The following is a 26666-nucleotide window of genomic DNA, read 5'->3' as shown; positions in this document are numbered from 1 at the left end:
GTCACTGGTGGGTTGGGGGCAGGGAGGGAGGCACAGATCTTCGTGGCTTGATTGACACATTAATGTACAGAATGAGAGCATGCCTTCCACAGGGGTCTGCTCTCTCTGTTCAGAGAAAAGGGGGGAAAAAGAAAGTGTGGGGGAAGAAAAACAACCAAGGACCTCCCAGACATTTGCCCGAGCCTGCAGCCAGCCAGCAGCAGCATGGAGCCAGGAACTCCCCCTCCTCTGCTGGTGACACTGATGGTTATCTTACCCTGAAACAACAGCCAAGAAGTCCTTCCTCTCTTTCTGAACTGATTAACTGATTGGTTGCTATCAGCCCTTTTCTTCTGGCATGAGGAGGGGAAGGGAATTGTTCTTGCTTTCCCTGTTCTCCCCGTACTCTACCCATAGATCCATTTGTCCAACAGTTAAGGGTTTGGCCATGCTATAACCCTGTGTAAGGAAGGGGAGCAGAATTATGGGTGCTGTTAGGGGGAACAGGGAGCTTGGCTCTGGCAACGACACTGGGAATACTTGGTACCCTGCTGGCAGGGACATCAGCTATTGGGTTTAACTCTGGGAGGAGGATAGATCTGTCTCCTCCTGACTACTTGCTTCTGTGCTCCTGCTCTTGTCTGAGCTGCTTTTTATCTGAGCAGACTAAACTATCCCTGAGGTCCCTGGCTTTGGATGCAGCATGTAAGATTTGACCCAGTAATGAGTCAAAAATGTTGCTGATCTGAGCTGCTGACAACAATAGAAGCTTTTAGAATTTCTTAAAGGTGCCTCCTAAGTCGTGTGGCCTCAAATAACTAAACGCTTGCTTCATATTTGGGGTTGAGCTCGATATTTTGCATACCAGCTTTTTTCCCCTCTTGAATTTGAGGCTGGTTTTTGTTTTCTTTAACTCTTGGGAGGCCGTGTGAAGCTGACCCCCAGCCGCCTGCAGCAGTGGGCTGGGAGGGGCCCAAGGGGAATGTTTGCCAGCAGCCTTAAAGCAAAAGGGGCTCAGCCAGGAGCTTGCTTGGATTGGGGAATAGCCACCATCATGGTTAAGTCCTGAGCGAGGACAGCAGACTGGAGACTGGGACAATAAATACCCTTGTGGAACTCTCTCCTTGGCCTTTTGGCAGTGGGGCTTTTGCCTGCCTGGGAGAGGAGCAACTTTGCTTTGTTTCCAGTCAGCTGCCAGACAAGCATGAGGACTCATCTCTGCTTTGGGCTGCCTCTGGAGGAGTGATATGAGACCCACCTTTATTTCCAGCTTCTCATCCGTACACAGATGTGCTGCTCCTGACTCCAGTGAGGAGGAAAACTTTCTCTTCTTTCCTGCTGGCTCTGCCAAGCCATTGTGGCTTGAGAGGAATGAGCTGACTCTCCTTGCACGTGCCTCATCAGCTGAATTGTTTTATATAGCTTCACTGATTTCTGTCCAGCCAAACCCACTGTTTGCCACAGAGCATCCATTACAGCATTGCTTGACCTGTGAAATCATGGCCACCAAGAGCTATGTGTGAAGAAAAACAGATCTGAAACAGCCTTGATGGGGGTCTGAGGCTGCAAAGCCGTTCTTGTCTTTTGCAGGGCATTTTTACCCCCTTAAAATGAAGAGCAGTAGGATGTGAATGCCTGACAATCAATCTCTTTATATAAAGTGATGGTAGGTAGTATTTGCTGTGCCTCTGGGGGTTTGTCTCTGCTTAACTTACCCCTTCCTTTCCCCTGCTGCAGTTAAAACCAGCAGCTGTGATAACAGCCGCTCGAAGATCGTTGTTGATCCAAGAAATATCGACTGTGGGATGCCTTGTAGGGCTCTCTGCAAAGAGAAGTCAAGTGATCAGCATCTTTCCCAAGAAACAAGCATTTATTTGTTCATGTCACTCCTTAGTTTTTGTAGGGGTTAGCACACAGCTCTGGCTGTTCAGAATCACTTCCTGCTCGTGGATGGTATGGGAAGAGGGAGGGAAACGGTGCCCTGTAATGCAGGGTTCAGTACAGGAGACGTGACTGCCTCAAGGAAGAGTTTAAAAATACAGACTGCTTTTGGGATGTCTTAAGCTCTCTGACGTGTGAGAACATCCAGACACCCAAGTCTAGCAGCACATCTGGTGCAAACTGGCCGATCTCTGCAGGAGTCTGTGGAGCTACCATGAGTTTTACCCATGCTCATGTTATCCATGGATCCTGAAGCTGGGAGCAAGGAGAGGTGCTTGCCAAGCAGTTATTCCTTTAGTGTGCTTCTGAGAGGTCAATACTTGAGACACTGACGCTTGTCTGTGGTTACCAAGGCCTCTGCCGGGACTGTGTGTCTGTGAGTGACTCCTGAGAAGTTGTTGTAGTCCAGTGGAGTGCTGGGCAAAGGGAGGAGTTGTGCTGAGCTCCCCTCATCTGAGGGCAAATGAGGGATATGGTTGGGAAGAAGGCAGTGAGGGCAGCATGATGAAATGCCTTTCCACTTGGGCTGAAGCGCCTGAGCAGCACTGCTGGCTTCCTTTGGAAGAGGAGCCATGTAGCAGGAGGAATAAATCCATGCTTGTAGCATTCCCGTGGCTTGCTGGTGTACATGGGGGCTCTGGGGTGGAGCAGGAGCTGTGTCAGCCTTGAACTGCTCTTCAGTCCAGTTCTCAGTGGGTGACTCAGCTGGGATCAAACCCAGCCCACTGACTGTGCTCAGGAGTTTGTCATGGCAGTTCCAAGCTGGAGAGGCAGGGCCATCTGACTTAGCATCCCCTTGTTACAAGTGACTCACTTGCCTGCTCTGCTGCTGATACCCTGAGCAATCAGGCTTGTTGCTCTCCAGCAGAGGCTTCCCTTCCTTGTGGATGAAGCTGTCCTGTTGAAGGGGTGAAAGTGGGAGCAGAGGCCTGGCTGCAGTGGCAAGTGGTTGTGCAGTGTGTGCACCTCTTTGCTCTGGAGAGAAGCAGCCTGCAGCTCCCCCAGAAATGTGTCAGCTTTCCAAGGGCATCTGCATGCTGCAGAACTGGCTTTGTGTGTGGAGGAGAGAGCTGGAAATCTAGTTCTTTTGGCTCTCCTACCTCCTCCAGAATGTGTATCCGTGGGCCTTGTGCAGAACTGCAGCTATTTTCTGTGTCTGCTCTGCTCAGGGAGATGCGCTGCATCCTGGGAACACTGAGGGAGGTGGATGCTGGGGTTTGTGTTTCATCTCTGCCTGTGCCTCAGGCCTCAGATCTTTTCACCAGTGTTTTGATGTTTTGAGCAGATATCAGGCTGCCCTTGTCTCCTGTTGTGCAGCACAGCCTGTGAAAAATACTTGGCATTGCAAAGTGTGGAGATAGTTTTTGTTTATCCATTGTTGATGTTTGCCATTTGCAGGGAAAGAAACAAAGCAAGGGGAGGGGAATAAAACGGGGAAGCTCTGCAGCAGAAACAACTGAGACACAGATGCAAGAGATGCGTCTAACTCCTGTTCCTGCTGAGCAACTGATGATAAGGCAGTACTTGCTTTCCCAAAATATGTCAGGGAAAGAGATACTGGTGCTGTGCTGAGGGATGTTCATCACCCACCACTTTGTGTGAAGCCTGTGAGTCATGGGTGCTTTCTGGGTTCTGCTCTGAGCTCCCTTCACTTGATCTTAAACCCAAGCCCACTGTTTTTTTTTCAAAGTACTGATGTTACAAATATTTAATTTAACCCATTTGTGTCTTACATCAATCCCAGGGCCTTTTCCAGGGAAATCCCTACTGGGGGTGATGAACGAGGTGATGGTCTTTCTGGGTGTTTTTCTTTACCTAGCCTGAGTGAGGGAGGTGGCATCTCTTAATCACCTTAAGCTTCTGTGCTGTGGTGCTGGTGAGTAGCTCCCAGCACACGGTGGGGTGGAGGTGAACAGGCTGGTAAATTGGATTTAGCTATGGATGCTAAATCTAAACCAGGCAACAAGCCTGGTTTAGATACTGAGAGAAGGCTCAGGTGTCTATCACAGGTGCCAGGCTTTGTGTGCCAGCATGGCAGAGGGGAGCCCTCTGCCCAGTCTTCTGGCACAGCCCATGATATTGTCACTTGGAGATGTTGCTTTTCTCAGGGAGTTCTTGTGTTTCTTTAGATCTGAGTTTATTTTCATCAGCACTCAGCCCAAACGTAACTTGTTTCTCCCTGCAATTGGTGACTGGCCCATTGTGTTCTGAGGAGGGAAGCGGAGCTGCTCAGCAAGTGTGCTGAGAGTGGGAAGTCCTCCTCTGCTTTTGATTCTTAACAACCAAAGAGTTGTCTATGTCTGGTCCAAAGCCCACGGATTTTGTGGAGAGAAGCTGGCACTTCCAGCATCTTTAAACCAGGCTGAGGCTGCCCATGACTGTAATTTATTGTGGCCTTGGGGGAGTGACTCCATTGGAAGGGTTTGGGTTTGGGGAAAGGTTCCAAATATTAAGAACAACAAACTCTAGAAGAAAGATGTTGTGAAATAATGGCATGGCTGCTCCAGGTCTACTGAGTTTATGGGGTTTTTTTTGTTTCCTTGTTTTGCTTGTGCCATTGGCATAACTGTGACTTGCCAGGGAAGAGGTAACTGGGCTGACTTGCTTTTCCTCAGAGCTTCTGTGTGGATTGCCATACAGCTGCTGTGGGAAGGACCCAGATACAGTCTGGGGAGTGTGTCAGACCTCCCTTCTGCGAGGTCTGTGCTGCTCCCTTGCCCTCCACAGAACAGCTTTGGGCTGGTGGATGTTGTCAGCTCGAGCAGCTGAGGGAGAGCAAGTCAGGAGGGGTGACTGGCACCTCTGGGCTGCTGGCTTGGCTTCTTTTCCTGCTGAGGACATACACAGGCAGCAGCAGGGGCTTTGTAGGTCACACAGGAAATGCTGGGAACGGTGCCCTGCTTGCTCACCTCGTGTCAGATGAGGTTATTTGTAAACCAAGGCATGGCAGAGCAGCAGGCTCGCTATATTCCCTTCCTGGAAAAGTGGGAAAGAGTTTTAGCTGGCTTTAGTGGCAGAGTTGCTATCTGAGCTGTGTCCTGCTGTAGAAGGGTTGCAGGAAAAGGGCAAGAATGTTGGCATTTTCCTTGTAGGCCTGGGAGGACAGCAAGTCTGAGGGCTGCTCCTTCCCTTTGGCACACTGAGCCAAGGAAAGCACCACCTTGGCTCTCAGCTCACCTACACAGGTGTCTGTCAGGAGTAGCTTTTGGAGCTGCAAGCAGGGCCATCTCCCAACCTATGTCACCCCTCAATGTGCTTCTTGAGGGGGCCAGCCTCACTGGGAAGTTTGGGGAGTTTCCCATGCTGCTGAGGAAGTTCTGAAGTGGAAGACTGGCTGGTTTCTGCTGTGTAGCTGTGCAGTGGACATGAAGGAGACAGCCTCAGCTGCTTCCCCAACTGAACAGGAGCTGGTCACCTTACAGCTCTGACCGTGCTCCACTCTCTTTTCCAGGTGTCTGCCAAAATACTCTTATTAGGGTAATCCTATGGGAGGCTGGGGCCTCTGAAACAGCATTTGAGTGTTGCAGATGGGTAAAGAATCATGGTTTATTGGCGCCAGGCACAGAGAACTGGTGTGATGGTGTTTGAGTTGAGGATGTTTTAGCTCCTGAGCCCCACAGCAGAGATGGATAGAAGGAAAACAAGAATGCATTTGGGAGGGACACCGAAGAGAGAGATGCTGCGTCCCAAAAGCCTCTGTGTCCTTAACACAGGTCTGATAGGACTTCTTTCCTGCCAGGGGCGTTGTAATCCTGCTGAATGCTTTTCTCCTGGCTCTTACAGAACGATGACCTCAGGAACCTGTCCCTGTCCGGCCACGTGGGCTTCGACAGCCTCCCGGACCAGCTGGTCAACAAGTCAACATCACAGGGCTTCTGCTTCAACATCCTGTGCGTGGGTAGGTCACCTGCTGGGCCCTCAGGGGGCACAGCCCCACATTCACACCTTCTCCACCTGCCCAGGGCAGGGCTGAGGCACTGAGGGCTGTGCTTGTCTTCCCAGAGCTGCTCCACAGTGAAATCTAGTGTTCCCCTTTGCCCTTTCTCTGCCTTGTCCCCTGAGTCAGAGCACGGCAATTGATGGCTGTTAAAATCTGTGCCTTTGATCATCCAGCAGTTCTACTTTCCCCAAAGGCGGCCCATAAGGAAATGGAGTCAACTTGGACACAAAATGTATTTTTGAAAGGTTGTTAACTTAAATCTGCTTTTCTCTGGGTTGGGTGTGGAGGCTGTTTCTCAACAAATTGCGTTCCTTCCCTTCCAGGGTTTGCCTGTATCCTTACATTCTTAGCATCTCCACTTGGAACGATGCCATTTTTAGTCTCCAAATGAACAAAGACTGTCACCTGTCCTCTGCTGTATTTAATAGGGAAATTGGTTTAATAGCCTGAGCTACTTTTCCCAAATTGTTCACAGGGTGAAGTAAGAGAGGCACCATCTTCTCTTGGCTGTGGGGGAGGAAGCTGCTGTCTTGGTACTCTGTGGATACTCCGCAGTTGGAAATCCATTTATCAGCCCCAGGGAGCTGTGAGCCAAGCCAGCTTTGGCTTGTCAGTGAACCCAGAATTTGGTTCTGTAAAGGGACAAAACTGCTGGGTTTTCCTCTTAGCTTGGCAGTGCAGGCTGCAAACATTGTCTTTACATTCATTGTTCATTTAAGCCTCCAAGAGGGGAGTATTGTCCCTTCTAATTAGTTACATTAATTAGCTGGAAAAACCCCACAACCCTCTGACTGTGATTTTTCTACAGCAAATTGACAATTTTTGTGAGCTGCCTGAAAAGAAATCTAGCAAACTCGACTCCTCCCTGTAGTTTGTGTGTGAAAGGAGGAGATAAGAGAATAGTTGTGCTTCTGCACACTTGAGCTCCCAGCCCTCACATGACTCTTGTAGCAGCATGAAACCATTTCAATCCAGCAGGGAACAGCCTGATTAGCAGGCAGCTCTTTGATCAAAATGGCATAAATTAATTGCCTTTCTCTCTTGAAGTAAATATGCCTTTCTTAGTGTGACTTAATGTCTCCATTAGCAATTTGATCCACCTCTTTTTATCTTGTGAAATGTGCCCATCCACTGATTTTCACCTCACATTAAAGTTTCATACAGGCTGCTGCAGCTGGCCAAGGAACAGAATCCCAGCCTTGAAAAAAATTATAGTTTAGAATTGTGATTTGAGAAAGGACACAGTTAAATTCAGTGTTGTATTTGTGAGACTTCTGATTGGGATGTGAAATGGTGCAGAGCCGATCTGGCATAGAACACAGCAGTTCACATCAGGAGCTCCGTAAAATTTGCAGCTTCAGCCGTGGGCAGTTCGTGCCATCAGTTTAGGACTTGGCTTTCTGTGTGAGTTGCCTCAACCCCACCCCTGCTCACAGCATGGGTAGCAATAGCTGTTTGAGAGTGAAATTGCTAAAGAAACAGTTTTGACTGAAAAATGGGATTTAGGCTAGTGCTTCCGTCCATGTTACTAATTGCACTGGGGATTAGTGAAACTGTAGTAGTTTAAAAAGTTGGTATTTAAGCAGTGTGCCTATTTTTTTCAAGAACTCCCTATATGTTTCTCTGTCTCATATTTTTATTGTTTAAGTAGCACTGTGGGTTTTGGATTATCTTCTTGAGACAGCAAAACTGCCCTAAAAGGGCTGAAACAAAATCAGAGAATCAGACATGGCATTGAGAGAATTAACAATTTGCTACCATAAAGAAAGTTCCTGGGTCCTGGTAAAGATGGAGACTGTTTCTGAAGACATCTGTTCCCGCAGGGATTATCTTGCTTAGCGATGTGCATGTAGCCTAATTCCACTGCTACCCAAGAGGAGTAACTCCTTAACCTGCCAGGGAAGGAGGCTCGGGAGAGCGTTCTGATGCTCCCTCTGTCTGCTCAGGTGAAACCGGCATCGGCAAGTCCACGCTGATGGACACGCTGTTCAACACCAAGTTTGAGAGCGAGCCCGCCACGCACAACGAGCCCGGCGTCAGGTTGAAAGCGCGGAGTTATGAGCTCCAGGAGAGCAACGTGCGGCTGAAGCTGACCATCGTGGACACTGTGGGCTTTGGCGATCAGATCAACAAGGATGACAGGTAATCCGAGCTCTGCTGGGAGAGACATCCCGATGCTGGTGGGCTCCGAGGTCTCCAGGGCTTCCCTCTGTGGGCAGCAGGTCCCTCGCTGTTCTGGGGGTGCTTCCCTGTTGCAGATGCTGCTCCTGCCTAAGCCTGTGGGCAGTGGGGCTTAGTGAGAGCTTTTGTGCTCCTGCTGCGTTGTGTCCTGGCACATATGGCTGTGTCAGGTGCGATTCATTCTGTCCTCCAGTTTGAGGCTTCCCAGGCCTCCTTTGCTCTGCTTTTTTTATGGGGCTTTCTCTAATATTTCTCCCAGTGTGAGGCCTTACTGCTTTCCTTGCTCTTGTCTCTGAGGTTTTCAGTGTCTCATGGTCAGAGACAGAACTTCCATAAGCCAAGAAACCAGAGCGGCAGTCATTTTAGACACACCTAGTGATATCCATGAAGCTGCCCTTGGTGGAGGGGAAACACATGGAGCAGTTTTCTTTCCAGAAGCACAAACAAGTTGATTTGAAGCACAAGTTGATTTGAATAAGGACATGTTACACTGCATGAGCTACTTTTTCTCCAAAAGAATGATCCCATCAAAGTCCAGGAATGGTACAGCTGTCTTCTGAGCTTTGCTCACAGGCTTCAGTTCCTGACAAGTACCTCTTATCTTGTGACTCTCCCTTCCCTCTTTTAAGATGATGAGATTTTGGACAAGCTAGGGAGTAGGTGATGATTTCATGTTGAAATTTTTTTGTTAGATGCTTTTCAGTGAGACTGGCAGAGCAGCAGCTCAGACTTCAATTGGAGAGGCTGCCAAATGCATTGCTTTTCAGGATAGCAATCTTGTGTAGTTTCCATGCAGCTGAAATCGAGGGCTGCCATGTCTGTTGTGCTTTGCCTGTGCACCAAGCAGAAAGGCACCCTTGTAGGTTGCTGGGGAGGGTCCTGAAAGCAGTGCTTGTCCTGTACCATGCAGAGCTCCTGAGTGTCTATCAGTGGCCTGTGTGGTCCCTGCAGCCAATTTCCCGGTTTTCTCTGTGCCTTCTCTCCTCAGCTACAAGCCTATAGTAGAATACATCGATGCACAGTTTGAAGCCTACCTGCAGGAAGAGCTGAAGATCAAGCGATCCCTGTTCAACTACCATGACACGCGGATCCATGCCTGCCTCTACTTCATCGCTCCCACAGGACACTCGCTCAAGTCCCTGGACTTGGTCACCATGAAGAAACTCGACAGTAAGGTACTTGCTGCCTGGGTCACCATGGCCTTGTAGTGCTTTCATTATCTTGCCATCTGCTCAGGGAAATCATGTCTGGGTTTAGTAGTGGAGAGTTGTGGACAAAAAAGTGTGAGAAGCTTACCTTGGGCAAGCTGCTACAACGAGTCATTATTCTGCTTCATGTGCTGCAGTGACTTATTGAAAGTGTGGGCTCCTGCTCTTTTCCAGCTCGCCTTGGTGGGGAGCTTGGCTACGTGCTCCCTAGCTCATCTTTAAAGTCAATAAAGACAGTTGAGGTCGTCTTTCTAATCAGTGAAAAACAAATTGAAGTGCTATGTCTACTTGCTCTGACCACAGCCAGCTAGACAAAAAGAGCAGTTTGATCTGCTACAGCAAATGTAGTGGTGTTTAGCTGTCATGTCATAAACAAGAATCTGAATAAATGTTACTTGGCATCTGCTCTTCCAGGTACCCTCATGGGCTTGGTTTAAACCATGGTTCAAAGGAGATGGCACCTTTTCTAGGAAAAATAACTAAAGTATAAATGTAGAGCCTGAGTAGCTAAACTGAGCCTTCTCTGTGCTCCTTTCCATCATGATTAAGCAATTTAAATCAGTCCACTGTGCACCTTTGGCTCATTGGTCCTGATTCTGCAGGCCATCAATGATGACAGCAGCTCTTTGTTTCCTAGAGAGGCCAATCGACTGGGTTTTATGTGGTGATGGAGAAAGTTCCTTGCCTTCTTCAACTGAAAATAAGGTTATGGAGATTTATCTCAAATGAGCTAATTGACATTCCTGTTCTATCTTTTGGCCAACGTGGATTTAATAACTCCAAACAGAATTAAGTGATGTAATGGAAGAGGATTTTCAAGTACTGTAGTTAAAATCCCTCCATGTAGGTCGATATTCCTATTATCCTCAGTACAGTTTCTGTCTGCTGTTGCAAGGAAAATCAAACCTGTGGGATCAAAGGCAGAAACTGTCCCTCTGAAGGGAGGAGACGGGGAAAGAAGGCAGGCTCTCTGTCCTTGTCAACAGCTTGTCTAGAGAAGAGATCTCTCATCACAGAGCTGTGCAGGGAGAAGTGAGCCCTGGTCCTGCAGTGCAGCAGTGTCCAGGGGCATATGAGGGCACACAGGTGAGGGAAGTGTGCCTGTGTTACTGCCAGCCCTTGTCCTGTTTGTCCACCTCTTGTGGGGTGACATCAGCTCTGCTGCCCCTCCAGTGTCCCTGGTGACACTCCCCAAGCCAGGGTCTGTGACAGGCTGTTGTCTAAGCATAGCTCTTGCAGAAATCCATCCAGCTGCAGTACCAGGGAATGCACAGAGATGGTAATTTCCTTTCTTTTTTTTTTTTTTTTTTTTGAGCAGCTCATAATAGTCTATGACAACATTTCCTATCCAGCCAATTCAGATGAGGAGGGGAGTACGACAGGACAGGAAATAGCATGTTACCAAATTGTATTTGACTTCTTTCTGAGGCCATCATCACTGCTGCCTGGAAATCCTGACTGCAGCTCCAGGGAAGTTCATCTGCTGGGGTGCTGGCTGGTGGCACTTTAGGGCTGTCACTGCATGTCCTGCTCTGTTCCTCTCCCAGAGACACAACCTGTGCAGTCCTGTATGCAGAAGTGCTGTCCTGTCTTGCAGGTGAACATCATCCCCATCATTGCCAAGGCTGACACCATTGCAAAGAACGAGTTGCACAAGTTCAAGAGTAAAATCATGAGTGAGCTGGTCAGCAACGGCGTGCAGATCTACCAGTTCCCGACCGATGAGGAGACGGTGGCTGAGATCAATGCCACCATGAGTGTATGTTATCTGGGGGGGTGGCTGGCCTTGCCTTGCCAAGGCTTTGATGGCTGTGCTTTGTCTCGCTTAGCTCTAAAACTGCAATTTAAGCACAGACACATCAGCCTGGCCAGAAGGCTTTTGGAGGCTGGTGCTACCTGGTCTGTTACATTTCCTTGTGTGACAAACATTTCTCCCCTATTGCAGGTCTCACATCCTTCCCCTGTTGCAGTATTCCTGTCTCAGGAAAGGAAGAGGATGGGAGGCAGGGCCCCAGTGTGGTCAGGGCAGAGAGCTGAGGTTTGGCTTTCCTGTCCCAAATGACCACTCATTGCTTTGTGGGGGTGATTAATTTGCTGCTGCCTTTGTTTTGGTTTCCGCTGGGAGCGGGGCACTGGCACTGATGTTCCAGTGCTCTGCAGCCCATCAGCAGCTCTGGCTTTCACCTCCTCCCCTGCCTCTAGACATGAGGTGGAAGCTGAGGGAACTCAGGGCTAGACTAGACCTAACATTTCAGTGGGGGTTACCAAGGGAAGCAGCTCTTTGCAATGGGCCTTACTCGGGCTGCAAAGGGAAGAATCTGAGCTCATGGTCGCTGGCAGTGAGGTGTTGACTGGCCCCAAGGGGATGTGCCAGTCCTAGAGGGTGCACTCAGATGAAGCTATTTCCTTGCTACTTGAAGGCTGTTGTGACTTTTCCTGCTCAACGGCTTGTAGATGGGCAATTATCTCATCCAGCTAAATGTTAGACCGTCTCCAAAGCTCCCTATTGCCTGTCTTCCTGTTTTGAGCAGAGAGAAGCTGGCATGTGGCTCTACCAGGGTGCATTGTGTGCGGTGTTTTACCTTCCTCAGGTGCAGCCTGGCTGCTGGGAAGCCCCTTTGCCAGCTAATCCCATCTCCACTGCCCTGACATCTTCCCCTCCCACCCAGCCTGTGACCACAGCTTGGCTGACAGAGCTGCTGCTTCCAATGCAGCCAGTCCCATTGGATGCTGTTAAGGAAGGGAGAGTTCTGCTGGGCTGGTCTGGGCTGGCATCTGAGGCGAGCTCCTTCCTGGCAGCAGCCACACTTCTGGGAGTAGATCCCAGATTGTCACCACCACACCCATGGAGAGACCTGGATGGAGCAGAGCTCCATGACTCAGACGTGTCAGCCTAGGGCTGGGTCAGCTCCACTCTTCCCCTTGCTCACAGCTTTGCCCTGTTTAAGAGGAAGCGTTAGCAGTTCTTTGTAGCAGCAAAATCCCCCTCATTTTTGCCTTCCTTGAGAGGATGTAGTTTGTTTTCTTCTTTGTTGCATGGTTCTTTTTTCTTGGTGTTTAAATTCAGTTCCGGTTTGTCAGACTTGTTCCATGCTTAAGACAGTAGTGCTTTGTAATTAAGTGGAAATATGTACCTATCTTGTGTTTTTAGGACTTCAGAATTTTGGGCTTTAAGTCTGATCAGGTTTCTCATCCAGATTGTCCTGTTGCTCTTCCTGAAACACCAGACAAATTGCAAAGGCGTTTAAACAACTTAAATTTAGCAGAGCTGCCCCAGTAAACAGCTTTCTTGAGAAACAATCTCTGGCAAGGCAGCAAAGGAAATCCCCGGCCTCATTGTCCCTTTCCTTTTGTAGGTCCACCTTCCTTTTGCCGTGGTTGGCAGCACCGAGGAAGTGAAGATTGGCAACAAGATGGCAAAAGCCAGGCAGTACCCCTGGGGTGTCGTGCAGGGTATGTTAGCAAGGGCACAAGCAAGGCTTCTCACCCTGTCCCCTTCTGAGCCAAGAATAACCAGTTCTGTTACTTCCATCTCTGGATGGCCCTTACCAAAACCTGGCTTGAGAGAGCACAGCTTAGATCTGGACACGGAGCCAAAAGCTCCTTCCTGTAGGAGGGCAGAGTTTGGCCAGGGCACTGTTTGCAGCCCAGGCTTTACTGAAGCTGCCAGAAATCCAGAGCTGATCCTTGCTTTCCAGCCAGCACGGAGAAGTACAGGATTGAGATGGTGGTGGTCTCCTTGTGGCTTCAGTTGTGTATCCTGTTGGAGAATGGCCCAGGAAGCTGCAGGAGAGCATTCACAGTGCAGTTCTGCAAAACTCTCTGGCTTCTCAGTAATACCACCTGACCCTGAAGCAGCTTCAGAGACTTCAACTGTGTTCACCAGAGGATGGTACTGGGAAAAACAGTTAGGAAAGAAGCTGATGTGTTTGGGAGATATTGGACTTTACCTGTATCCTGCTGGGTTCTTGCTGTTCTCAGAAAACTAGGACCAGATAGTTTGAGATTCAGTTTAGACTTTGCCACTGTGAGCCCCTGTGAGTGCTAGGATTTCGAGTGGGTTTGGGTGGGAAGTGAAATCCTGTGAACCAACAGATCATCACCTCACCAGATTATTATGGTGCAAAAATGGATGGGGAGGTGCGAGCCCTGTGACAGATGGGCAATGCACAGATTTTGAAATCCAGTGCAGGCCTTGAACTCAGGCCCCTGCTGGTGTGGGATAGCTGCAACCCCTGTTCAGCAAGGCATTTTGGTGTGGGCTGACTTGCAGCTGTGCTTGTGTGCCTGAAGAACTCTGAGGTTTGCTACACTGGGACCCAGATCCAGGGAAGGGGGAAGCCCAGCTCTTAGGTTTTGTGTTCTCTCAGTGGATATTGTGTTGTTTTTGCAGTTGAAAATGAAAACCACTGTGACTTTGTGAAGCTGCGCGAGATGCTGATCCGAGTGAACATGGAGGACTTGCGGGAGCAGACGCACACCCGGCACTACGAGCTGTACAGGCGCTGCAAGCTGGAAGAGATGGGCTTCAAGGACACGGATCCGGACAGCAAACCTTTCAGGTAGGGACGTGCATGCCAGGCACTGCTGCTGTGCAGCCAGCTTGCTCTGCTGCTGCTCAGGGCTGCCTGAAATTCCAGGCAGGAAAAGTGCAGCTGTGTCTGTGTGACAGGAAGGTGGCCCCTGTGTTGGGGACGTCCTGTGTAAGTCATTTTTTGACCCTCCTGGAGCTCTTCACAGCTGGTCCAAGGTGAGCTGTGAAGAGGGTGCTACAGTCTCATGCCTGAGGTTTGGCTGATTACTCAATACATATTTCATTCTGTCAGACAGCTTTATTGGTCTGCAGCCCAAGCCATTAGCCAGGGACAAACAGCTGTGTGGGAATTTGAGAGGGAGTGTTTTTCTCCCTTCATTTCCTGTTTCCCATTCCTCCCCAACTTTTCCCAGGTAATTGCACCTCCTGCCTCACAGCATCCCACATTCCTCTGTGCCTCCCGGGGAAGGCAGTCAGAATTCCAGTGCACCCGTGGGGGCTTGCCCCTGTAACACACGTGTGTGCCAGGGGTTGGCATTGATGTGGGGTCTTGTTGCTGAGTTGATGCAGCTGTACTTCTTCTACAGCAGAAACTCTGCTGGAATCAGTCAAGCCCAGTTCTGTTAGTAAGCCTAAGTGTGAAGCTTTATTGGATTTCCTTTCTGGAGAGCAATGGCTTAAGATGGGCTCAGCCCTTCCTTTAGAGGAATCTGAGGAATTTCCATTGCTTCCTGTACATGAGACCTCTTTTGACCAAGCTGTAAGTAGAAAGGAAATGAAAATGTACAGAATTTTTCCATGTGGTACGTGCTAGTTCAGAGCAGTTCACTCTGGAAGCCTTTTCCCTCCAATAAACAAACAAAACCTATGATCCCAAGCTGTTTGGCTGAGGCTGATGTATATCTGAAACAAGGGAGATGTTCTCTCTGAGCTCAGGGATCAAAAGGATGCTTTTCCCTGCATCTTGGCCCTGGGAGCCACAGGAACTGCTGCCCTTCAGCCAGCTTGCATCAGCCAGGAGCAGGGAGCCATTGGCAAGTGTCAGGGGGAGCAGGACAGGAGGTCCCAGCAAACCATTGGTGCCATGTAGGGGCTTGTGTGAGGTGTGGAAAAGGGGCACTGGTAATGCTTGAGACCCCCCACCTTGCTTGGCCAGGCTGCACGAGGTCAGGAGGGAGCACCAGGATCCCAACAGACATCAGCTCCATGAAATTGGGTTTCTGCACAGGGACCCTTCTGCTGTGTCTGTCTGTTGTGGGCTGGATTCTTTGCTGCTCTGATTAAGCTTTTCAAAATACTCCTTTTTCAAATAATATTATTTGCCAGGGCATCCTTCAGTGTGTGGGGGTGTGTTGGGAAATCAAGTTACTCTCGTAGTTTAAGTTCATATGTTTGTGTACTTAAAAGCCAATTCCCTTGTCATCTTTGCCTGTGAGAAGCTGCAGGGATCCCAGTTGGTTTGGACTGTTATTCCTTAGGGCTGCAATTGTTTTTTTTTCACATGCAGCCTGGGAGTTGCCAGACCAGTTTCTCTGAGAACTTGGCTCCTCTGGAAGTTGGAGTCACTGCCACAGAGAATGAAGCTTTGAACTTGGGACAGTTTAATAGGAAGCCCCTGCCCCTCTCACACCTGCCAGGCTTTTCCTGCTTGCCCATCACCCTGCACGGTGTTTTTGGAAGTGAGCTTTGGAATAAGTGGTTTGCAGTCCAGGATCTGATGAGTGCGGAGCTTTCTGTTTCACTCTATGAGACTCTGCTGCTCCCTAGGACAGCATGGCACTAATTGCAGATTCAGTTTGTGCTCACTGAGCAGTAAAGGCTCACCTGCCCTTGGGCTTTGCCAGATCCTTCACAAGGCCTTAGTAATTTAAGTTTATGTCTATAGTCAGAGGATTAAATCCAATGCTGAATTTTAGGGAGATGTTGTTTTGAGTCTCCTGAAGTCTCTATGCTGTGAGAGGTCTGGTTCTGCATGTAGCTGAGAATCCAAAGATAACTCTTGCCCTGCTCTCCCACGAAAGGATTTTTGTCGTTTTTAGAATCAGTATTTTTGCTTCCATGTGTAGGAAGCTGGTGTGGTCTTGTGGAATGGTGTGATTTCTCTGGGGCGGCCAGTGCTGTGCCAGAACAGCTCTGGGCATCCTGTCTGGAGGGTATTTTAGGAAGTAAGTGAAGTGCCTATTAATTAGCAGAGTTAAATACAAGGCTTGGCATAATCTGACAAGTTGTGTTCCCCAGCTCAATATTGCTTCCCCTAAGAAAACCCCAGCTAATAAAAAAGGCATCAAAGCCCCCAACAATGCTAGGAAAAGTAAAAGCTTGATTTTATTGCAATTAAGATGTTCCAGTGGCCCAACAGTTAATGTGTTCCTTAGGCACATGGATGCAACCTGTGTGTGTGTGACTTCAGTGGAGTTTTCATTTTAAAAATGCTTTTTCAGAAAAGCCTCTTGGGGGAAATAGTTATCATTCCCACACTATCATTATGGCAGGGTTATCCAAATCCATTTAAGGAATAAAACAAAAGAGGAATTTGACATTCAGAGTTCCTAAGAGGCTTTAAAAATCTCAGAGGTACATGGACAACGTATTTTATGTCCCAAATCTTTACTGCCTATCTCAGTTCTGGGGAAATGAAGGAATGCCAAGGAGTAGAGGGGGAATGAAATAGTCCAGCAATGTGGTTATTTGAAGTCGGAAGGCTGCTGATAGTTTGAAAAAACCAAAGGAGAAAGGGAGGTCTGCCAGGATGCCTTTATCTAAATCAAACCCCTCATCTGAATCTATTAGCAATGAATAGTGAAAATGAGTTCTGCTCTGTGTTGGTGTCGTGGTTAATGAACTACACGGGGGCAGATTTCACCCCAGGTCTGCTGCACAAATCTTGCATTTGGAATGAAGAGACTTGACACAAACAAGGGGAGAAGGAGGCGGTGTGGCTCTGCGGGATCACCAGCCCCGTGGGCATCGGGGTTTGCTGCGGGCACGTATGTAGGGGCTGCTTGTCTTGGAGGACAGTCACCCTGCCTGCCGAGTGATGCACGGCTGAGCAGCGAGCGCGGCTCTTCCTTTCCATTCGCCTCCCACTGCTGCCACCTAGCAAGCTGGGATGGCTTTTGTGGAGGTGGTGCTGCCTCTGCTGGAGCCTCTGACCCTGTTTTGTGCCCAGACAACTTAAGTGCTAAGGTTTCCAAAGGCTGGAAGCTCCTGGCTGTGCTTGAAACACTGCTCTGACTGGGTTTTGTGCGTTTTTAACAGCCTCCAAGAGACTTACGAAGCCAAAAGGAATGAATTCCTGGGTGAACTCCAGAAGAAGGAGGATGAAATGAGGCAGATGTTTGTCATGCGAGTGAAGGAGAAGGAAGCAGAGTTGAAGGAAGCAGAGAAGGATGTGAGTATATTGTAACTTGGAGGGCTTGGGACAGGCTGTTACAGAGTATGTCCTGCTGGGGCGGGAAGCTGCTGCTGCAGAGGTGCAGACAAGAGTACAGCCCTCAATGCTTGTGTTCCCTTGCTCTGCACAAACCTGATAGAGTCCACCATGTACAAAGCACTGAGGGATGGAATATGAGGGTGTGGAAGGGGCCTGCTGGGTTCCTACAACACTGGGAATTCCCACTCTGTGTGTGCCAGTGAGTGTTGCCTGCAGGGGACAGGCTGGTGGCTTGCAGGCAGTGCAGGGAGGCCTCGGTGCCAGCAGGAACACTTGGGGCATCATTACCCGTAAATTGGGGTGGAACATTCCTCTCTTGCCAGCCAGTTCTCACGGTCTCTGTCCTGGCAGCTTCACGAAAAGTTTGACCATCTAAAGAGGACTCACCAAGAAGAGAAGAAAAAGGTGGAAGACAAAAAGAAGGAACTTGAGGAAGAGCTGAACAACTTTCAAAAGAAGAAGGCAGCAGCTCAGCTATTACAGTCACAGGCTCAGCAGGCAGGTTCTCAACAAACCAAGAAAGACAAGGACAAGAAAAAGTAAGCAGCTGTCACCCACACCCTTTGTAGGGTTTGTTACCAGTTTTGGGAGGTTTTTTTTTTTTTTCTTTCTTGCTGCATGTCTGTATTTGCTTTTCCCCATTACCAGACTGGAAACAGGCCTTTTCTCAGCCTGATCAAATAAAATATTTTTTTTTCTAAAGGGTGGGCCAGGGACATGATCTTAATTTTTCTCTAGAAGAATACCTTCAAATTCTCTCTTCAAATCTGACTGGTGTGGGAGAGCAATTGGATGGTAGTGTTTTGATTTATCTGTCCAGCATCTTCTGGAACTATGGGATGTCTGGACTCAGATTTATCTGCCTGAGCCAGAGTTATTAAGGTAGTTGCTATCGTCCTTTCTTTCACTGGTAGTCTCTAGTTCCCATTCCTTAAGGTTATGGTTGTAAGAAGTAAATTAGAAACCAAAACCGCCATGTTATTTTTACATGGGGAATGCTAGTGCCAAAAGTGAAGACTTGGAAGCTTCCTCTAAAGACAAGAAGCTTTGGTTTTGTATTTTTTTTAGAAAAACAAACTACCATGGTACCGTAATTGCAGTTAAATGGCATTTGTGGTTGTATCAAGTTGACATAATAAGCTAAGAAACTCTTACTTTTTAGTCAAGATCATGGCACTGTTTTTTACTATTTTATATTTGTGTCTTAGGAGTGTAATCCTTTGCCCTCCCCTGGCTTTTTCCATTCCTAGTGGGAGGGTGCTCATGCAAGTTCTTAGTGAGTCACCTGTGCTAAGGGTGCTTAGTTGGTACCTGCCATTGGGAAAGCTGGGGTTGCAGCAAATCTCACTGGAAAACACTTGTTTGACCCACACACAAAAATGACAGTTCCACGCTGCTTTCACTGCGCAAGAGAGAAGGGGGTGTTCCTTACAGGAACACGGGTGGTGTCACCCCTGGAAGAGCCAAGTGCCAGCAGGGCTGTGGCTCAGACACTTGTGTCTCCCAGCCCGGGAGCTGCAGCCTGGCCTGGGCTGCGTGGCAGCAGCTGTGCTGCAGGTGCCCGGGGCTTTTACAGCTTTGCCCCTCACTGCTGCTGGTTCTGTGCCCGACCTCGGTGGCTGCTGCCCGGGGCAGGTGGGGAGAGCCTGGGCTGGCTCCTCAGCTGCTGTACATTGATGTAGCTCCTATGGAGCCATGCTGCTCGCTGCTGGCTGAGGATGTGGCCAGGGCCCCCACTGTGGAGCGCTGCGTGCTGCACGCTCTGCTCGGGGAGAACTCCTTACAGTCCAGAACTCCTTACAGTGGCAGGCTGAGCACTGGAATCAGCCACTGTCGGCAGCTAAGGCCCAGGCATGCTGAAACACCCTGCTGCAGATAGCTGGGACACTCGTCTTCACTCACCTCAGATCTCGGACATGGTGATGCATTCCCAAAAAAAATAGAAAGTTTCCAAGACGCTTGTCCTTACCTCTCAGAGTTGGTAGCCTAATATTTTTAAGAACTGTGCAGTAAGATTATTTCATCTCCTAGCTGTAGGACCAATGCAGTACAGAATGGTCTGGGGAGTTCTGTCCCTTTGCGAGCTCCTGTTTGGTTCCAGCCTTGTGGGTGAGACAGGGCTGTTCCCAGCGACCGTGACAAATGCAGGTTCTGCTGTGCTGCTGCATTCACAGAAATCCAGCCTCGAGGAACATGCCTGTGTTTTAGTGTGTCCTTTGTGTCGCTCCACACCAGGTGCTGTACCTGCTGCAGGTGTTCTCTAGTGTCAGAGTTACTAACAGAGGCTTTAAAGGGAAATGCTGATGCTCCTGCCTTGTAGCTCACCTTGGTTTTCTAAAGGCTTTCAGTTTCTCCTTGCACTCTAATGTGGAGCTGCAGTTTTTGTAGTTAGGTTTGCAGCCTCTCTCTCTGCTGCCATGGCCTGTGGTGCTTCTTGTGCAATTGCCAGAGGAAATCCTTGCCATGCCCAACCCTTGCAGCCTCCCCACCAAGTAATTAATGGGAATGCTTTATTTTCTCAAGGTGGGATTGGATTTCTCTGATTTGGACAAGAGAGACTTTCTGCTGTGCTGTGCATGCCAGAGGGAAGGCTCAGGGTGAAATCTGCTGCTGGCCTGACTCCATGAGGGAGAGCTTGGCCTTCCTGATTTCCAGACTATTCCTCCAGAAATTCCCTAGCTTGTACTCTTTGTTTATCTAAAAAGTTTAGGGCTCTGGCCTGACAGCAGCAGTGTTTGGGGACAGCACACCTGTGTCTCTCAGGCACTGAAGGGGTGGCTGCAGAGGAGAATCAGGCACTGACCTGGACATGGGGCTGAGCCCCTGCTGTAGGGGACTGTGCTTCCAACTTGACCAGTCTGGAGAGAGCTCCTGGCAGCAGAGCCAGTGGGAGAGGCAAGCAGCCTTCTGGTGCTCGCCTGCTGCTGGCTAGATGGCCACATGCCTCAACATGTGCTGTTGTGTTGCTGCTCATCCACAGCCCCCCAGGAGCCAGGACCATCTGTTTGGCTTCTGTCTCTATTTATTTAAAGCTGCTTCTGAAAGCCAAGTGTAAAACTTTTTTTTTTCCCATTTCCTTTCCATTTAAGTTTCCAGTCCAGTGTGCCTGGTCTGGCTATCGGGGACCGTGCTTTTCCCAAAGCAGTCCCTGAGCTACAACACCCATGTCAGGGCCTGGCCCAACACCCTGTAAAAAGAGGGGGTTTGGTGGTGCCTGAAGGATCTGACCTGGCTGTGAAAGCCCAAGTGCTTGGAGACATCCTGGTGTCCAGGTGTGAGATACCTGAGCTACCTCCTGCAGGATGCCCATGGGAAGTACCCCAAGCTGGCCACCTGCACCCATGTCCTAGCTGGGAACAAATGAGCTCTAAAGCCACCAAGCTCTGTGGTGACAAGCTGTAACCTGGGCCAGCTTACAGGGCTGGTTGCTCAGTGGTTGTGTCCCCCCAGTTTTTCATTTTGCTTGTTATAGGCTGGAATAGAGCCCAGCCTTGAGGTTGAATTTCTTTGTAATTCTGTAATCCATCTGCATGCCCACCCACTGGAGCGGGTTGCTGGTGTTGGCTCTCCTGGCTTTCTCTTTTTTTTTTTTTTTTTTTTTTGCATTTTGAGTTCAATTAGTGCTAACTTTTTTGTTTTTTGTTCTGTTTTTTAACTTGCAGTGCAAGCTTCACATAAAGCCTGTCGAGCCAAGGATGTTCCTGCATTCACCTGCTTTTGCAGTAATGTGTCTCTGCCATCTGTTTTCTTTTTATATTTTTTTTTCCATTTTTTTAACATGAATAACTATTAACTCATCTAATAACATAGTGGGAACAAGAAGGAAGAGGGATTGGGTGCAGGACTGTGTGTGAGTGGAAGTTCAGGGGTGGGTGGGGGGATGAGGTGATAATGATGCCACCATGCGTTTTTCTCACCAAAACCATCAGCAGCGAATTATTTTTGGCCCCCAGTCTGAACCAAGAGTCAGAGTTGGATGTCAGCAGTTCAGGTATTGGCTGGCTCAGGTGCCCTCAGCGCTGCTGGCTGTGCTGTGGGAGCCCCAGGGAAGGAGTGTTGTAGGAATGTCCCAGCCAGGCCATGGCTGAAGCTGATTCTGACCCTTCAGGAGCTGACGCGTTCAGCAGCCCCAGTCCCTGCCAGGGAGAGGGAGGGGGGTGTGTGTAGATAACCAAGTGTAACTGACCTTGCATGCCGTGACATTTGCATGATCATTTGTGTTAGTTCCTGTTCCGTGCTGTCTGCCCTGGCCTGGTTTTCCAGCCTCCCTTCCCTCAGCGGAGCCGCAGCTGCCTTGGGCGAGGAGCATTCCCAGCACTGCTCTCCCTGCACTACTTGCCTCAAACCTTTGGAGCCTCCCTTAAAAATCCTGCCTGGCTTCCAACGGGTGGGGATCTTAGCAAGGCTTAGCAGCCCTCATGGAATCAAATGCCTGGGCTGGGGGAAGATAGAGCCTTCACCATCCTCTTGGAGCTTCCAGGAGCAATGTGGGATCCAGAATTCCAGGTCACCGGAGAGAAGGTGCGTGGACAGATGGCACTGCACTGTCCCCAAGCCTCATGCAGCAGGAATAATGTCCCATTCAGGTGTCCCTAGGACATGCCAAGGAGGTGTAGGATAAGCCAGGCCCCCTCTCTGGCCAGCACGCAGTGGAAGTGGGGCTGTTGAAAGTGTTTTTTCCATGCCATTACTTTCAGACTGTCTTTCCCTTCCTTCCCAAGGAGTGGGGAGCTGTGCTTACCATGTGACTCCTGGATTTCTTCCTCTGCCAGTGTACAGCCAGCACTTGCAATGCTCCTAGCTAGGCAGTCTCTTTAAAGCCTTCTTACACTAAACTCTTCCTACCCGAGTCTCCCACTATAGCTGCTTGCCTGCTTCTGGGTGGAATTTCTCTGGGGGAAAAAGGCAGAATTTCTACTTCTTTTCATCACTTTTTCCTCAAGTGCTGGATTGGCAAAGTGCTTGCAGGTTAGCTTATGGGTAGTCTTGCTTTTTAACCCTCACTGCTGATACATGGCTTCAGGAAGAGGATATCTAGGTACCATGTCTTGGACGGACAACGAAATTGGATAAATAAACTGGAAATAAAACAGTTGATCTTTTTATCCTTTAAAAAAATTAAATTTATTGAGGTTTTTAAGTTGTTTTTAAAAATGTTATTTTTTGGTTTTGTTGTTTGGGTTTTTTTTTTTCCCCCCCTCGTGGAGTTGCCAGCTATGCACTTTTCATCAGGTTAAATAGGTTTGCTGCAGGGTTAGTTGGAAAAATGAAATTCTGGTTCTTGTGGTTTCTGGCAAACCCAGCTTTAAAATCTTGAGTTGTGAAGGAAGAAGTTTGAGTTGTTTGCATGAGTTTTTTACAGTCACATCACATGCCCATCACAGAGTGCTTGTGGCAATATGCTTTGCTTCAGCTGCCTCTGTGCATGTCATCTTTTTAATTACCAGTGTTTTGTGCCAAGTAGAAAACTTAATTTTAACATTTATTTCTCCTGCTTCATTGAACAGCCCTTCAAGGGATGTTTAGCAGGGGAAATCAGCTGAGTTGAGCTTTTCCTTTTTGACAGAAAGCTGTGGCCAAGTGCATTAGTGTCTTTTTGGTTGAGCTTGTCTCTAGCAGAAAACAAGCTGTGTTGGAGAAACTGGGAATAAACCACAAACTTGAAGATGTCAAAGGTACTGTTCTGGTTTTTTGCCAGAGGAGATGGAAATTATTTTCTTCCCCATTTTGAACCCCTGGGCCATGTTTAGCTTGTTCCTGCTGCTCTGGTTGCTTTCCTTTCCCTGTGCCTTTTTTCCCAGTAGCCCCTGATGTGTATGCAGTGAATGGTACGCTCAGGTCTGGCTGGATGTGCTTTCACCTCTGCATGTAAGTACAGCAGGGGGAGACTGACCCTTCCTGCCTCGCTCCTGACAGGAGACCAGCTGTGCTTTTCTGGGAGATTCTCCAAGTCCACTTTCTTGCAAGTGGGGCACTTAAAACTCCTCTCTAAAACTGCATGTTCCTCACAAGGTGGATTTCAGTCCTTAGGCTAATACAGAGAAGCAGGAAAGCACGATGAAATGAGCTTTTTCTGGGATGGTGATGTTCCCAGGGCATGAAGCAAACCCCCAGAATGGAAAAGCAAAGACAGTCTAGGGCTCTGTGAGGGGCCGTGGCTTTTCTGTGGGTCTGGCAGGCAGTGGGAGAGGAGGAGGTGGATAAAGGGCTTGTTCCCCCAGAACCTTCTGGGGATCACACAGTTTGAGGGAGGGCAGTGAGTAGGAAGGTGCCCTTGGAGCTCATGGTTGTGAAATGCATCGTCTTGAGATGCATCTCCTGTGGCACTCCAGGAGCTACAGGGGAAAGCAGGCACTGGCAGCCAGCATGGGCTCCTCTCCAGCTGGAGAGCTGCTGCTCGTGTCACCAGCTCCGCGTGCTTCTGACAGCTTCAAATCCCAGCAGGGAGCTGCATGTCTCCCTGGAAGGACATCCATGTTAAACAGGACCAATGGTTCTGCAGGCAGCTCTCCTTCTGCTTCTCCCAAGCTGTCCCAGTGCGGATGGAAGTGTCTTTTTGTGTGTGACCACGGCAGATGGGTCCCTGTGACTCCAGTCCCCTTCCGTGTCCCTTCTCCGAGGGCCCGGGCTGCACGTGCGGGGTGTGATACCTGTGGTGCTTTTGCCAGCGCGTGCCAGCACGGAGCTCTGCAAACATGAAGGGTTTTTTAATTATTGGGAAACAAAGCTGTGAACAGCGGTAGAAATCTTGTATTTTTAATATCCTGATTGCCTTAAACCATAGATGTAGGACTTTATTACCTTGCTATTGGAAAATAACCCATGTTTGTAACGAAACAATTGTGTAACCTACATACAGTGTTAATGCAAATGATATGTATGCATCTGTTAGATATTGTCACTTTATTTGATGTTAAAATATTTCAGTTTTTGAATTACAGATGGAATAATAACCTTCTAGCATAAGCTCAGTTATTTCTTGTATATGCTTCAGGCTGCAGATCCAAATAGTGCCAACACTTGAAGTGGGGAGAGGAAATATATTTTTACCCAAAGCTTTGGTCTTTGCGTGGCCTCTGTGACATTTGCTGTTGCCATTCTGTGGCGGGGCGACAGGAGGATCACCTGTCAGCCTCTGCCTCCCCAGCAGGTTGTTCTGTGCCTTTGAGGTGCCTCTGTAGGTTCGTGCTGGTGTTTGTCAGTCGCTTCTTGTGGTGGTCATGAGCTTGTCCCGCACCTCAGCCGGTGTCCCGGGGAGCTCGGGCCAGAGCTGATATGTGTGACGCCTGCCCGGTACATTCCCTCCCCCATGACTTGTATTAAAATGTTGTTCCTCCTTTGTTCCCCCCCCACCCTCACTTTTTCATTTCAATTCTGAACTTCTGTTTCTTTTCTCTTCTGTTTTTCTCTTTTTCTGTAGCTTCTTCTTTATGTAACCGTCACCTTGCCAAAGCCCCCACACCCTCTCTCCCAGTGGACCGCAGGGCACTGGAAGAGCTGTGGATCCGGGCACCCCTGCCAGGAGAAGAGCCATCTCATTCCTCCATCACGTCTGCCCTCTTCTCCTTCCCCCTCTGTTCCCACCCGTGCGTCTGAGGGTGTGCTGTGCTGTGTGTCTGTGCGGGGTCTGCCCGCTCCCGGCGCGCCTCCGACAGCGTCCAGCCTTCCAGCACTGCCAGAGGGAACGGCTGCCGGAGGGAGCTCGGCCGCACTGTGACTCGTTGCTCTGGGTTAGTTGGATTTTTTTGCCTCCCTCCCCGTTTTCTTTTGCCGTAACATGCACACGCTGCTGGTGACGCCTCGAATGACAGACTGGGGCTGAGTGAGCGTAGCTGGAGGATTTCATTTCTGCCTCAAGCCTGGCTGCTTTGAACACCACAACTCCATCTCAAGGGCGTCCTGTGCTCCTCTGGCATGGCTGGAAATCTTTCCATAGACCTGGTGATGTTCTCAGTGTGTCACTGTGTGACAGTGGATGTCCCATCCTGTGGCACTGATGGAGCCTGTCCTGGACAGTCAAGGCCTTATTTTCTGGCTGTGCCTCACAACGGGCAGAGCAGGATTTGGTTTTGTACAGCTGAGCTGCTCTGGCTCGCACTTGCATCCAAGGCTTCATTTTGTTGTCATGAAGCCTAATTAGTGATTCTTTTTTTTAACAGCCCTGAATGTGGGCAAGTTGTTAAAATTTCTACCTTGTTTACTTTGAAAGTGAACTCAATCAAAAAGTCTGAGAAGTGCCAAAGGATTGCTTGAAGGTAAAAACAAAACCTGTAAATGTGTGTAGTGACCTCCAGCTGGTTTGGGATGGAGGCAGCCCAAGCCTTGTAGGGATGTTGTTTTGTGTAGAGTGATGCACTTGGATTTTTAACCGAATACTAGTGATTTATTCTTTGCATCTGTGAACCTTAATCAAGGAATTCTCTTCCTTTAACGTGCCGAGGTAGAGCTACCCTCAGTTGGTCTAGGTTTGGCCTCTGGCAGTCGGTGTGTGACATGCCAGCTGCTGAGGGGCTCTGCTGAAGTCGGCTGGGTTTTTTTTTCAGAAGCACAGTATTTTGTAGCATTCTTCAGTGACAAGGGTCAGCTCCCTGCAGCCAGGTGGAAGAAAAACTGCTTGTCCTGGAAACCTTTGCAACCAAAGAAGTGACTTTATAGATACACTCAGAAAAGTTATTGAGTGTTGGCTTCAGACGTGCTGTACTCTGGTACATAGCTGGACTTACTGGCTGTTGCCCATGCCTGAAGGGCTGTGAATATTTGCACAAGTGTAGCTTGGGACAGCATTTGCAGTGATACCAAAACCAGAGCCTGCCCTGCTCCTGAGGCTGCAGGGGCCTCAGGTGGTGCCCAGTGCCTCCCAGCAGTTGGCCAGGTCAGAAACCTGTTGAATTCAGCCTTGTGAGCACAGAAACCCTGCTGGTGTCTGTCTCTGTCTTGCTCTGCAGAGCTCTGTGGGTGTTTGTCTTAACTGAGAACCACCACTTGCAGGATGTGATCCCTGTGTGCCCTGGACCACCACCCCTACCAGAAAACCATGGTTTGAGCTGCACATTTTCAGAAAAAAAAGAGGGAGTAACCATGCAGCCTGAAAATAGCAGTTCACCATGCAGCCAAGGGCTGCTGGGGCTCAGGGCATGCTGGTGCTCAAGCCCCTCCTGTGCCTCATGCAGGCCAGTGTTCCCCCAGCCCAGGGCTCTCTGCCCCCAAAGGTGGTCACTGTTGACTGAGAACGTGCCTTGCCCATTAAATGCCCAGTTTAGCCTGCCTTTCCTTCCAGTGGTGGCACCTGTGCCAGTCTGCAGTGTCACTAACCACTGCGGGGGGCCCAAGGGCTTTGGCTGCGGGCTGTGCAGCCACGGCAGCCTGCAGCTTGCCCAGGTACCCTGCTGCTTGGCCAGCAGCAACCCCAGCCTCTGGATGGCTCCTGCAGGCTTCTGTGGGACCATCTTC

General features: G+C 49.2%; 1 protein-coding gene across 7 annotated transcripts in view; it reads left to right on the top strand.

Annotated features, from left to right (window-relative positions):
* Positions 1-26666, top strand: part of SEPTIN11 (septin 11) — a 63901-nt gene that overhangs the window by 26368 nt on the left and 10867 nt on the right. For 2 of the 7 annotated variants that reach the window (XR_014955265.1, XM_085579453.1), the window contains exons 2-9: positions 5704-5818; positions 7807-8002; positions 9030-9216; positions 10847-11008; positions 12606-12702; positions 13643-13811; positions 17042-17174; positions 17568-17755. Coding sequence is in view for 5 of the 7 variants with exons in the window: in XM_085579453.1 (XP_085435579.1) it covers positions 5704-5818; positions 7807-8002; positions 9030-9216; positions 10847-11008; positions 12606-12702; positions 13643-13811; positions 17042-17174; positions 17568-17755 (1247 nt within the window). In the remaining 2 variants the exon portion in view is untranslated. Of the gene's footprint in view, positions 1-5703; positions 5819-7806; positions 8003-9029; positions 9217-10846; positions 11009-12605; positions 13142-13642; positions 13812-17041; positions 17175-17567; positions 18383-20878; positions 24272-24636; positions 25620-26666 lie in introns of those variants that run through there. The other 5 variants (XM_085579457.1, XM_085579456.1, XM_085579455.1 and 2 more) reach the window with 4 other exon arrangements.

The sequence above is a fragment of the Lonchura striata genome, chromosome 4 (assembly GCF_050655825.1).
Source record: "Lonchura striata isolate lonStrDom1 chromosome 4, ASM5065582v1, whole genome shotgun sequence".
Classification (NCBI taxonomy): Eukaryota; Metazoa; Chordata; class Aves; order Passeriformes; family Estrildidae; genus Lonchura; species Lonchura striata.
Note: the sequence above shows the minus strand (reverse complement) of the source record. Positions and strands in the feature narration are given on the sequence as shown.